The sequence below is a fragment of the Pogona vitticeps genome, chromosome 3, assembly GCF_051106095.1.
Source record: "Pogona vitticeps strain Pit_001003342236 chromosome 3, PviZW2.1, whole genome shotgun sequence".
Lineage (NCBI taxonomy): Eukaryota > Metazoa > Chordata > Lepidosauria > Squamata > Agamidae > Pogona > Pogona vitticeps.
This window is the reverse complement of record NC_135785.1, coordinates 145,357,638-145,372,389: the sequence shown is the minus strand read 5'-3', so window position 1 is coordinate 145,372,389 and position 14,752 is coordinate 145,357,638. Positions and strand designations below refer to the sequence as shown.

The window sequence follows — 14,752 nt, the reverse complement described above, 5'->3', positions numbered from 1 at the left end:
GAATGCATGGTGTTTGCAACCAAAGTAGATTCAGTAAGAATTTGCACTGAGTCTGCTACCTTAGAACAAAATGAAGATAAGGAGGAATGTTTTTGCTTCCCTAATCAGTATGTTGTCCAGAGTCCATGAGATTTTGCATGAGTCTCCTAAAATTGAAATCTACAAGCACAGCAGACTAATGTAAACAACAGGAAATTAGGAGAAAGGGTTGAAATAAAGAATTGCTTTGCTATTAGCTGAAATTGCTCTTCTAAGTTTGCTCTGCTCTGAATTCAGAAACAGTTTGGCCATCTTTGTTGGCTCAAAGCTGAAAGACCACTTGCTCAAGAATCTTTTCTGAGGCAACCCTGGTTGCTGCATCTTTCCGAGTGCACCTGCTGGAGCTCTCTTTGATGATACATCTGGACACTGCTAAGACCTGTGCACCCAATGGCATGCCCTTGCCAATGCCTACTGAGACAAGAACCTGCTACCTCTCTAAGAAGATTCTGAGTAACAACAAAGGATGTAGAGCATCCTCAACCAAGCCAATTTCATGGCAAGGCATTGTGTATTGGGCTACTGTTGTGTGTGTTAAGGGAAGACAGTTACTCAGACACTGAAATTGGGGAGCTCAAGTCAAAACTGAATAATAAACATACTCCTAAACATTGAATCTGGGATGTGGTGTCACTGTGGGTTAAACCACAGAAGCCTCTGTGCTGCAAGGCCAGAAGATAAAGCAGTCATAAGATCGAATCCAGGTGACGGAGTGAGCTCCCATCGCTTGTCCCAGCTCCTGCCAACCTAGCAGTTTGAAAGCATGCAAATGCAAGTAGACAAATAGGTACCACCACAGTGGGAAGTTAAAAGCATTCCGTGTCTAGTCACGCTGGCCACGTGGCCACAGAAACTGTCTATGGACAAACGCTGGCTCTACAGCTTGGAGATGGAGATGAGCACTGCCCCCTAGAATCGGACACGACTGGACTAAATGTCAAAGAGAACCTTTACCTTTACCTATTCATTGAATCTGGTCCTTGGTGCAGACCCAAGGGCTAAATAGATAAGTACAAGCTGGCATCCAGTGCTAGTTTTAAAACAAAAACTGAAATATGCATTGCAATGGGAAGTTAAAAAGGAATCATAACATTTCGAGCTCAGGTCAGGTCACACCTTACTGGCAGTAGATGTCAATTCCCCATCATCAGAGTCCCCCAGATATAGTGGACATCTGCTCCTACAATTCCTTAGCCTTGTGGGATCTCAAGTACAGGCCACTCCTGTTAAAATCCTGTGGTCAATTATCTCATTATACCTTATATGAGGAATACTGCAAGTTGCAGTTTAATCACATCTGGAAGGCTGTATTTCCCACATCCTTAGATAACCTGAGGCCCGGCCCTCTAAGGAGGTACAGCACCTTTCATTTTACAGATTCAACAAAGGCTTGATCTATAATAGTAATTAGGTTTAGCCTGTAGAATTATTTTTGGACCAGGCATGTGTTCACATGCAACTAAGAGGGGTGTGAGCATGAGAAAGAGATAAATTCCTCTCCCCAGGTGAACCTCAGCATAGAAGTCAAGGTAGTGAACAAATGCCTGCTTGACATACAATTATCTACTCTAAATTGCTACGAGTTCTTCTACTTATGGTGCAGCCCTGTCTACTGGGAAGTAAGCTTGACTGAGTTCATTGAGACTTGCTTACTTTTGCAAGTAAATGTTTACTGCACACATTTTGCAGCCTCTGAGTCTGTTGGCAGGGCAATCTCCTGCTCCAAGATGCCAGTTCATCTCTAGGGCCCAGGCTGGGGAATGTTGTTGAGCTGCAACTCTCACCTCTCCTAAGCAACATAGCCTGTGGCAAAGGTTGTTGGGAGTGACAGTCCAGCGATGTGTGTCAAGGCCATGCATTCCTCAGCCCTGATTTAGAGTATACAGAGGCAGACACAGGTCACGTAGAGGTGCAAGCCTGTGTCTGGGCCCTAAATTTGAAACTGCAGGACAGATCTATTATGATGAAATATTTCTCCTCCAAATGCATCAATCCATTCATTAATTTATCCATCAACAACTTCCGATATGCAGATGATACCACTCTGATGGCAGAAAGTGAGGAGGAATTAAAGAACCTCTTAATGAGGGTGAAAGAGGAGAGTGCAAAAAATGGTCTGAAACTCAACATAAAAACCAAACAAAAAAACCCTAAGATCATGGCCACTGGTCCCATCACCTCCTGGCAAATAGAAGGGGAAGATATGGAGGCAGTGACAGATTTTATTTTCTTGGGCTCCATGAACACTGCAGATTGTGACAACAGCCATGGCATTAAAAGATGCCTGCTTCTTGGGAGGAAAGTAATGACAAACCTAGACAGCATCTTGAAAAGGAGAGACATCACCGTGCCGACAAAGATCTGCATAGTCAAAGCTATGATTTTTCCTGTAGCAATGTATGGAAGTGAGAGCTGGACCATAAAGAAAGCTGACCGCTGAAGAATTGATGCTTTTGAATTGTGGTGGTGGACGAGACTCTTGAGAGTCCCCTGGACAGCAAAGAGAACAAACCTATCAATTCTAAAGGAAATCAACCCTGGGTGCTCACTGGAAGGACAGATCCTGAAGCCGAAGCTCCAAAATTTTGGCCATCTCATGAGAAGAGAAGACTCCCTGGAAAAGACCCTGATGTTAGGAAAGTGTGAAGGCAAGAGGAGAAGGGGAGGACAGAGGATGAGATGGTTGGACAGTGTAATCAAAGCTACCAACATGAATTTGACCCAACTCTGGGAGGCAGTGGAAGACAGGAGGGCCTGGCGTGCTCTGGTCCATGGGGTCACAAAGAGTCAGACACGACTAAATGACTAAACAACAACAAATGCATACATATATACATGTGCCTAGAAAGCTAAGTATCAATTGAAATAGGTCTAGCTTCACCTTCTTCCTGATGTACTAGAGGTTTTTTAATGTGTTGCAGTCTGAAATAGCATTAACTGACCACAGATCTGCCACCACTTTTTAGTAATAAGCAAGCCACAGACTCCAAGAAAAGCAAAAACACTCACCTTCATAAGAAACCCATATCTGAAAAAAAGATTCTGTGAATTTTTTTTAATATGTGGTGCTGAAATTCATAGCTATGCTTTCCCATGCAAGCACAAATGTGTCAATGCACCCCAAACCACCTACCTAACAACTAAATATGTGAGCCACTACTACAGCCCATGACTGAGGATCAAGAATGTTGGACCACTCAGAACTGACTGGGAGACATAAATGCTCCTGTCCAAATTCAACAGTAGCCATCAGTTCTATTGCTAATACTTGCCCAAGCTTAATGGCCATAGCAAACCCTCTCCATGGTGCAGCAGGGTGCCAGCTCACCCTTTAGCATCATAGAGCCCTGACAGGATGCAGGGCAGAGTGGTTTCCTTCCTACTTTCCAGAATTGTGAAGAAAAGTGGGGTTTAGTCACTGTTGCTTTTCCTGTGGTGGTGGTAGTGATGATGATTTTTAGCAATATGTTTTGTTGGCAGTGGTGAGAAATAGCTGCCTAGAGTGGTCGAGTAGACCAGATAGGCGGGGTACAAATCAAATCAATAAATAAAATAATAAATAAGGGGCAGCAAAGGCTGTAAAATGGCCTGGTGTGGGCTGCACATCAGTTAATTATTTCCCACCCTACTAACTGCCCAGAGTAGACCTTTGGTATAGATGGGTGGGATAGAAATCCAATAAATAAGCATAGATAGATAGATAGATAGATAGATAGATAGATAGATAGATAGATAGATAGATAGATAGATAGATAGATAGATAGATAGATAGATAGATAGATAGATAGATAGATAGATAGATAGATAGATATAAAAGTATATAAAGTGCAATATATAAAGCTATACATTAGACGTGATGGATTTGACAGCTAGCCAATAAAAGACAGAAATACTATCTGTTTTTGTTTTCTAATGTGTATGTTATTATCATAATTAGAGACAGGGTGTACTCTGAAATATTGATTGTGGTCTAATTACAGAACTTTGGCTGTTTCATACGTACTGTCCCGTTTCTATTTTTCTCATATTGTAAAACCCCAATAAAAAGTAAGTTGGAGATAATAAGCCCATATTGTGAAGGTAGAACTCATTTTAGCTCATATATAGAAGGAAAAAAAAACTGTGGCCACGATCCAGTTAAATAATTATAGAGAGGAAAGACTGAATACAATGTAAGCTAAAAGTAGTAATTCTACCTGAGTTATATCATGTTTGCTGGAGTCACTAGTGATTACTGTCCATAATGGAACTTTTTACTTGTCACTGAAGTAGATCCAGATTCTGTCACTCTTAGACTACAGCTACTGCAATCGGGAGGATGTTAGCATTTTTGCTCTGACACTTTTATTTTAAAAAATTACTTTTCTCAAAAAGGTGCTGATGGTGAGGTAAACAAACTGCAGGAGACTGTTGAATTTAAGTTGTTGAACAAGAAGGGGAGAAATCCTTGTTCAAATCCCCATCAATGCAGTTTACTTGACCTTGTCTGTTCAACCTACCTCTGTTGTCTTGAGGAGAAAATGGGGTGTGGTGTGATGCAAGGGATAAAAGCAACCACATATTCTGCCTTGGTCTCCTTGTAAGGATGGTTGGATAAGATGATCCTCAACATTTTTCATTACAGCTTTGAAAATGCAACATCTCAATTCACAATGGTCAGAATTCTATTGGCATTTTTACTCCAGGCAGCAAATTACAGCTAATTAACAAGGTGCCAGTTGTATGCCTGTCTGCTTGCCAATTCTGCAAACAGGCATGGAACCAGCACCTTGCTAATTAGCTACAATTCACCATCAAAACATAAGCAGTTTTGTTTACTAAGAATAAAATTGCAACAGAATTCTGGGCATAGTGATACTATCACTGCAATGCATCATTTAAAATCTATATATACAATTTTCAATAAATATCTTTCTTCATTGTCTTCTGTCACAACAGCACAATCTGATGTGTGTGTGTGTCTCAGATGTAAGGTCAGAGAGACACCTATATTCTTTCCATGTGGGTATGCCCAGTATTGCACCCCAGTGTGTGTGTTTAGATATGTAAGTCATAGTCTTTGAAGCTTCTTGAGAATTTCTCCCTTTTTTCACTTTGCATTAAATGCAAAATTTTGCACCAAAGTATTTTGCTGTCACCAAGAAGCTCAATATAAGATAACTGATTTCCTTTTCCTGTTATTTTGGGGTGGGACACTTCTTTCTTTTTTTCTTTTATCTGATTTGTATACCGCCCATCTGGCAACCCAGGCCTCTCTCTCTCTCTCTCCCTCCCTCCCTCCCTTCCTTCCTTCATTCATTTATGTGAGTAGGGGTTCTGGATGCTGAATGAGAGATACTGACATTGTCATGAAATGCATGTTTACTAAGCTAAGTCCAATTATGTTTAACAGGACTTACTCTCCACCCAGATTATATCCTGATCCACCTGTGTCAAAGCAAGCAACAATATAGCGGCAGCCGTCCCAAATGGGCATGAAGACCAGGCTGCCAGTTAAATAGCATTGCTGTCCATCTTTCTCCACAATGGGCCTCCATAGCTTTATCAATAAGCAAACAAAATTAATTAGTATGTCACTAAATGTGAAATCCTGTTTACACATAATTTATGTAAATATCGAAAAAGCATTTGTCAGTCTGTTGCACTTTCTGCTTTGTTTTTTGATTAAAAGATTATTTCCCCAACCTTCTCCCAACTAACTAATCAGAAGCAAATTAAAAAGAGCAACAACATTACCATTTTTGTTAGGGGATGGTTTTCCTACATTGAATGTGGTCATTTTGTTCAGATGTACACTGAAAGAAAATAAAAATGCAGAGTTTAAGTGTTAGCCTAGTTAAATGAATTATCGGCCACACACCAGATGGATATATGCAAAAGATTTCATTATGAATCATGATGGATTGAAGACTTGGTTACTGAGTTATTCAGAAACCCATACAATCTATGTATAAAATAGTATTGGTGTGTAATAAAACAATTGATTACAGATCAGAATAATAGTCTAGATAACATTTGGACTCTTACTTTAATTGTGCAATATAAGAACGTTGCCATAGTTGTGACAGAGAAATTTCTCTCCTGAAGAAAATCTACTGTCAACTACTGAGATGAACTACCTGACAGCAGCTTTTAAAAGGTGAGAGGGCTTTCTTCCCAAAGGTCAAAACAGGTGAGACAGGGAGCATCACCATTTGGCGGTAACATGCTAGCTGCATAGCTCACTGAGTTGGAGCACAGGGCTGGAAAATCAAGGGAAGACATTTGATTCCCCAGTACGTTTCCCATGAGAAAAATCAGCTAGTGTGACCTTGGGCAAGTTACATGGATCCAAAGAATCCCCAGATGAAGTTGTTGGTAAATCACTTCTGAGCACTTTATTCTAAGAAACCCCTGAGAAGGGTCACCATGCAGTGGAATCAACTTGATGGCACACAATACGTAACTATTAATAATACATTATATATAATGGGAGACATCTTCAAAGCTGCTTTGTTTGCAAAATAAGTGTGTAAACAGATTCCATTGTTTCCTCCCTGTTACCAACCATTGAACAAAAACAAATGAAGGTGCAACTTGCAACGCTATGAAAAATATTAGAGCACAGTCACATATATATTATTATATCAGTCTTCTATGTTTCTAATTATGAAGCTTTCCATCTCCTCTGTTTTGGCTGACTCAGCTGAGTCATCATACAATTAGCAAAGATGAACAACATGAGAGATTGTTTCGATTTCATGGACATCACAAGAACATAAACAATTATGTGAAGGAATTTCCTTACAACAATCTTGCAGAACTGATAAGTGTTAACACCTTATATTATCCTACTGTAAAACTCTGCTTTGGATTAAGTGTAAGTAGGCAAAGGGATTCTAGTGTGGCAAAATGAAAAACAGAAGGCTACAATGATTAATTCATCCTTCCCACAGTTCCTGTGTACTATCTTTAACACAAAGAGTGGCTCTCTAGATGTTGGCTTCATCTCCCAGCAGCGTTCTTAATTGGTAATGCTCATCCAAGATCATCCACACTCTTGTACTTCCAATGAACATGTCCGGGTGTGAAAGCTGGACCATTAAGAAAGCTGACAGGGAAAAAAATGATTCATTTGATATATGGTGCTGGAGGAGAGATTTGCAGATACCCCCGACTCTCAGAAGGACAAACAAGTGGGCTCTAGATCAACTCAAGCCTGAACTATCTCTGGAGGCAAAAAAATATTGAACCTGAAGCTGTCATACTTAGGGCACACCACAGAAGGGAGGATTTATTGATTTACTGCCCCATTAGCGCAATGCACTATTTTGGGCAGTTCACAACATCATAAAGTAAACATAAAGATATCAATAAACATATGACTAAACAGTGAGCAAGTTAAAACAATCAAAACAATAAAAGCAACAAGACTAAAGCACCTTATCGCTACAAGAGCAGGGCAAGAAGCATAACATCAAGCAAGGTCAAACAGCAAGACCTCCCTAAAAAGCAGTGTTTTAAGCTGCATTCTGAAAGTTAATAGGGAGGAAGCTAAGCATTGCTCCACAAGGAGCTGAATCCACAGATTCAGGGCCACCACAAAGAAGGCCTGACTCGTCCTCCTTGTAGAGGACTTTTGGGCCTCCTTCAGACAACCCAGAGGACCATAGCCTTAGAGGATTTGGTCGGTTGGGAAGATAACATTGGGGAGAGACACTCTGGCAAGTAGTGTGGTTTCAAGCCGTGGAAGGCTTTATTTACTGTATACGTGAGCACTAAAACCTTGGATCTGATCTGTGAAAACAATGGGTAAAAAGCAAGGAGGTTGCCTGGTCAAATGTTGCTCGAATGCTTACAGAACTGAATACCAAACAGAAGCAACAAATTATGGCACATGTGAAATGCAGCCAGACACCACAGACTCTTAAAAGTCCAGCATGAACGTTTTATGGTGTTAATCTTTGTTTTCCATCTCATATAACTGAAGAAGTGGGCTAAGAAGGTCCACAAAAGCAGACATTAAAATATAATAATCTTTAAGGTGTCAAAATGCTTTTGTCTTTTTAAAAAACATTTCTTCTGTTTTTGCCTGCTGTACCTTCAACTGCAACGTCTTTATTTTCACCTGAATTGTTTTTTCCCCCACTGTGTGGACTAAAATTTAAAATTCAACTGGTTGAGCATGAAATAATCAAAACACTGTTGTCCTTTTTGATTTCTTTTCATGTAGAAAATTATGCAGACTATATGACTGCAAGCTTTGGTTCCCAGCTAACAAAAACAATTCAAGGCTACAGTGAATTCTGTAAGAAGTTATGAAATCTTCCAAAAACAAGCCAAGAACATGAAGGATGTGGTATAGTCCTTGCTTACAATTTAATCAATTTCTTAATCAAAGGAAGATTTTTATTTGAATTTGTATAAACGTTTTGTCCTGGCTATGCTTCCTTAGCCAGACTGTACCTTTATGTATCAGAGATACGGCAACATTCTCCAGTAGCAATAAACGACTCCAAGCTTAGAATATTTTGGCATTCTTATTACACACCAGTAAATTCAGATTTAATTCTGCAAGCATGGCTGCCTCCTCTTGCTAGTTTTTTAAGATCCTCCCAAAGCTAATTTGAGTGTGCAAAGAGACAGTGACAACTCCCATGTTCTACACCTTCCTGCAAGGTACAACTTGACTTCCTCTGTGCTAGTGTACTCCTCCCTGAGGTAAGCTAAACGTTTTGCCCTTGGTTTTTACATTTTCAAAACTTTTATAACAATTGGAGTGCTTGGGGTGATGTATGTGCTGAATTTCAGATTTCTGATAAATATGGAAACAGTACCCTCCATGTTTCCTTTTGTGTGTTTGAGAAAAAATAATATTTATTTCCTATTCTATAAACAAGGTGGGTTGTCTTACCCAGATCTCAACTTCAGACTTTTCAGATTGCGTATTAATGCCTTGTATATCAATATTCATCTGGAGCCCCATCTTTTGAGGAAAAGATGTAGCAACAAGCAGGCCCATTGTTTTTTAAAAGAGAGAAAAACAAATGCACTTCCTTTGTTTCCCTCCTGTTTAGTGAATGATATCAAGTAAGACTTTAAACAAATGAACAATGGGTTCTGTTTTTATTTTAAATCACCTTCTGTGATTTTCGAAATGAAAGTATAAAATGTGCTTAAATGGATGAAGTGAGGAGGGTATACTCATAAACACAATCAGAAATCATGGATTTCCAATACTGCCTTCATTCTAGCATGCTTACAGACCCTTTTTCAGATCTTTGTGTGTTACAGGTGTGACAAACTTCACAGACATCAGCTCCACAACTTTTTTTCCCCTCATGAAATCTAAAGCATTAGTTATTAAAGTCAGGCCAGTGTAGCACAGAAGATGGGGTACTGAATTAGGGTTACTGTTGAAATAAGAACAATTTCGTATGCAGTAACACTGTGGGCTTTTCCAGCCCAATATGACTGTCCTTTGCCACTAATGTGATTGATAAAGTTCTTTTGCTACCTCTGGCATTTGAGGCAAACCCCCACCTTGTGCCACCCCCTTTTCTGGTTTGTTCACTTGCTTCCATTGTCTGTGTGATTGATAGTCCTCTTCTCTCTCTGATCTCCAACCAAGTAACAACCATGGTGGAAATTCCATTGCCACATGGTGGAAACTCCATTGCCCCCTCTTTTTATTCTCCTGACTCTGGCTGCAAAATGATAACAGTAAGTAAAGGGACCCTTTGCTACTTTATATGACTCCAGAGTACTTTTATCAGGCAAAGTGCTAGTTCATGTGAAAAAGAAACCAAAGGGGTGGGCAGGGGCTTGGACTCAGCTGATCTCTCCACATTTTCTGTGCTGCTGTTGTTTTTTTCTATCTCATACTCTGAAGACTAAAAAGAATAACCAAAATTCACCAATAGCTACTGGGTCCAAACCGCACATGGTTATGAAGCTCAGCAGATGACCATGGGCCATTCACTCCTTTTGCAAACTCATTGTACAATAAATTGCCATTTTTTCTTCTTCTTAAGGAAACTGTGCTTCTAAGAACATGTTAACTGCATTGTCCAGTTTCGCCCTCATCCTAACCTCTTTCAGATAATTATTCTAAGGATTAAATGTGATGGAAGACAAAGTCTATTAGCTTGGGCTCTTGGAGGAAAAGCAGAATGAATGAATGAATGAATGAATGAATGAATGAATGAATGAATGAATGAATGAATGAATGAATGAATGAATATTGAAGCATTAATTATGTTGAACCTTGAAAACATCTAATTTGCTAACTGTTCTTATACTTAACTTTAACAGTGAACTTCAGAGCTTCTTGGAACCCTGTTACAGTTTCTTATTACATCCTGCCTCACATTTTCTGCTGCCATTTCTTTCTTTGAACAATTTATGGCCAAACTTTTACAACACTCCATGTTCTAAATTTGTGCATATTATGTTTCTGGAGCCTGTGTTTCTGTAAGGGCTTGGTTACACTGCTGATTTGCATCTATTCCAGGTCCAACATTTTTTTACATTGATGTAAAGTCACACGATATTTAACTTGGTACACACATTCACTTTGACTTAAATTAATTTCATGTATTTCTGGTCATTAAAATTGCTTTGGGAATCTACACTTGAATGCCAACTCACGTTCTTGCACCTTGACAGCCCCCTCCTCACTTTCCCCACCTTGTTTGTGCCTCCCCTTCACCCTGCTGCCTGTTTCCAAGATCACAACCCTTCCTGTCCCCTTCCACACATGTCATCAACCCACTCCCATGCTACCTGGCCTCTCACAGCCTCTGTGCCATTTTGGCCCAGCTGGCGAAGTTGCCCTGAGCGTGGGTCGGTCAGTTGGTGCCTGGCCCTCTGCTTCCATTGCCTGCCTTAAAGGAGCATCAGCTCCAAAATTGAGAGCTGGGGGCTGCGGCTTAAGGCCATGTTGCATACAATGCTTTGTTTGGAACCGCCCACCCGCCTTCACATTGCTGGTCTTATTTATTTTATTTCCAAGGGGGATACGGATAGTCTCATGTGGCTGTGGAAATTTACCAGCCAGCAGAAAGAGAGAGAGAGAAAGGGAGAAAACACAATGGTCTTCTTCACAAAGTGAAACTGACCAGAGAAATTTACAACATCAGGAGATTCTTCATTCTGTGAAGGAGGAGAGAGTGCTTTCCTCTGGCTCATAAATGTCTGCTGTCATGTCAGACAATCAATATCCTCCTTGGAATTTTTTTTTTAAATAAGGCAGCCAGTGCATAGCTGTGGGAGGCATCCGTGTTAAAATAAGCAATGCTCTGCCTGTAAAATACCTTGCTTCCAATTTTTTTAAAAAAGGGTTCCTGGGCAACAAACTCCATGCCTCCATTTGTGTCATTTAGCCAGACTTTTCAAATTTTATTTTATTTAAGAAAAACCCAACCAACGGTAGTTCTTATTGCCAGTGTAACTGGGCTCTAAGAAGGCTCACCTGTCACCAGGGTTTCACAATATTCATTGGGCACATGAAGGGCCTGTAGTGCATAGAAAAGATGTGTGCATGTAGGAGTCTTCCATGTGTAGATTCTTTCACATGAAACTGTTTTTCCCAGTACTGCCTGTTGTGGATCTCATGTGCCATCAAGTCACATACAGTGGTGCCCCGCATAGCGACGATAATCCGTGCAGCCAAAATCGTCACTATACAGATTCGTCGTTATGCAAAATAAAAAAGCCCATAGGGATGCATTAAAACCCGTTTAATGCGTTCCTATGGCCAAAAATTTACCTTTATGCGAAAATCCTCCATATGGCCGCCATTTTCACTGTCTGGTAAGCGAGGAATGGGCGCGAAAACACAGCGGGCGGCCATTTTTTTAACCTGGCAGCCATTTTGGAACCACCAATCAGTTGTTGGGAAAACATCGTTATGCGAAAATGGGTAAGCGAAACAGCTTACCGATCATCGCAAAGCGATATTTTCCCATTAGAAACATTGTTATGCGATCGCAAAAACGATCGCAAAAAATCCATCGCTATGCGGATTCGTCGTTAAACGAGGCGCCCGTTAAGCGAGGCACCACTGTACTGACGTATACGGACTCTTATATGGCTTTCAAAGTAAGTGAGATGTTTAAGAAGTGGTTTTACCAATGCCACCTATCATTGGTTGTGGGGGTGCTATTCCCAAGTTTGCTAAGCTGCATAGGTGTTCTAGTGAGGGAAAACTCTCCTAGCATCTTGTGGCTGCTTCTGAGGGGAGGAGCTGCCACCATTCTTCCTCTTTCTCATGATCATAGAGAGCTTGCCATAGAGGCCTTTCCTTAGGCCAATCAGAGGGCTTGATTAATTGCCTTTCCCCAGACCAACCCTAATGTAACCATTGTCCTATCTGAACCCTGTCTACTATCTGTAATGCTGTCACTACCTGTGACCTTGTAATGTTAATAAAAGGACAGTCTCCTGGAGGCAGAGAAGCAGAACGTTGGCGAGAGAGAGACGGAGAAGACTTCTCATTCTGCTTCCTTGCTGAGTCGCCCACCAGGAGTACTGCTGGCAGACATCCATCTGTGTGTGTGGCTGACTTCTTTAATCTATTGCTAAGAGACTCTTTGCTATCCTAATATCCATTATCTGGTGATCACCACAAAGCCCATCAGCCTGCCATTGCCTGAGCCCAACACTTGGTGAATTTCCATGGCTGAACAGGGATTCAAACCGAGGTCTCCTGAGTCCTAATCCATCATTCTGTTCACTATACCATACTGGATACCAAAGATAGAACTGCATTAACTAAATAACTAAATGAGATGCTCATGAAATTTATAATCTGTAAAAATTTAATTAAATATTTTGGTTAGATATATATAGTCTTTACTGTTAAAGGGACAGCACTGTTTAAAAAAACCTTGTAAGTGGGTTTTGTTTTTTTGTTTTTTTTGTTTTTTTGTTAATGGCTTCCTTTTGTTTGATATTGATTTCAATAAACATATGAACAGGTTTTAGAGCTGCTTTTCAGTAAAAAGGAAATGTCAAGCCAGAACCTCACATTCTGGAACTCGAGAAGGTATACGGACAAACTAAACATGATTGTAGACTATCTTGTTTAAGACAGTGAATGATATGTTGTCATTCGATGGACACTGTCTTACCCACCCACTTGATGACTTGTCAACAGGGATACATTGTTTATTGCATGATGGCATCATGTCATGCATCACCATTAAAGTTGGCATTATATGAACATATATTATCCAGCACACATGAGAGGGAGATACGGAAGGGTAACAGAGTCCATGTAAAGCTACATTCTATCTGTATTGTTTAGGCTTAAGATTAGAGTCACATGACATGCACCATCCAGTGAGAGGATCTCTGTAAAGAACAGCAGCTAAACATAAAGTTACATGTTCAATTGCCTACTGTTGAAATCTAAGCTTCCTTTCTCATAAAGTTGGTAGATGACCTTCAAGTAGGCCTTACCTGAAATGTAGGAATAATAATAGTTACCTCTCTTAACACAGCTGCTTTAGTGATGACTGAATTAAAGTATATGAAATGTTTTGAATGCTGTGAAGCAGTCTCTAAATATGATAATATCATAATCAAGATAAGCTAAACTTTTTTCAATTACGAGTAATGAATTTCTGGGCTACCATAAGGCTGCCAAGCTCATAAATTCATTAGCAGGAACTCCTAAGCAATTAAAACCTGATGCTCCTGCATATGGAATTCATTATAAAGATGGTCTTTTTATCACGAATGTCCTTTTCCTAATAGCATTACCACGTGCATGATTGCTGTGGGAGGAAACTGGTATTCTGCTAGCAATTCCTGCAGCAGCCAATGTGAAAGCCAAATATGTGCACACAGCTTTATATGCACAAGTACAGACATCTAAGAAATGAGTTTGGGAAGAGTGTGTCCACAGAGGTGTACACTTGCCTGGTACCTACGCATTAGGCCTTTGTTGTTCTGTGTGGTGACATCAGCCTTTTGAGAAGTGGCTATGAGCTCCCCTTATGCTTTAAGAACAAGTAGGCGCTGGGATCCGGGACTAGAGGAAGCACTCTGTTACAGAAACATCATTTGCTGCAGGTGCAAGAACAATGGAAAGAAGAATTCCTTCCATCCCATCCGTGATCTTCTGCCTAATTTAAAAATGGCTTTTCTAAGTAATGATTTCAAAGTAATAAAAAGATCATTTCTACTGCACTCTTCAGTGCTGTGAAGATCTGGGACTGTGTGATCATGGCCTCCTGAATTGTACATGAGGTGAGATCAGGAAGAGGTGCCAGTCTGAGGCAATACCCTCTTTGCCCATAGTGAGGAAGGAAAGTAAGAAGATCCTTCTAGCATATCTTCATAAATCTCATACTTGGATAGATATGGAAAATTCCTTATGGAGATTTCTTCTTCTCATGGAGTTCCTGTAGTGTCCAAAAGCAAGGAGGCTGAAGGGCAGGGTACACCTCAATCCTCTATATTCTGCCTTAACCCTGCTGCCACCATAACACTGAATAAAAACATATAAGATCTGTAGAAAGAACAGTGCCCAGAATCCAGTTGGTTATGATTGTGTTAAGTGCAATGTTGTGAACTGCACTGTTGCAGTGTCACTAGCTAATGAGTTGCCACTTATACCTGCATCACACACCAGCATGACTGACATATGATGATACAAGTAGTGACATTAACCACTTTGTTTTTTCATCTTGAGTCCTTGTCTATTGTTGTATTGCTTGTTTTATAT

The 14,752-nt window shown here is 40.3% G+C and overlaps 1 protein-coding gene across 5 annotated transcripts in view; it reads right to left on the bottom strand.

Moving 5' to 3' along the window:
* The window catches only part of SCEL (sciellin), a 93,246-nt gene that overhangs the window by 58,201 nt on the left and 20,293 nt on the right, over positions 1–14,752 (bottom strand). For all 5 annotated transcript variants that reach the window (XM_078390806.1, XM_078390807.1, XM_020783560.3 and 2 more), the window contains exon 2: positions 5,776–5,834. In XM_078390806.1, coding sequence (XP_078246932.1) covers positions 5,776–5,834 — 59 coding nt within the window. The remainder of the gene's footprint in view (positions 1–5,775; positions 5,835–14,752) is intronic.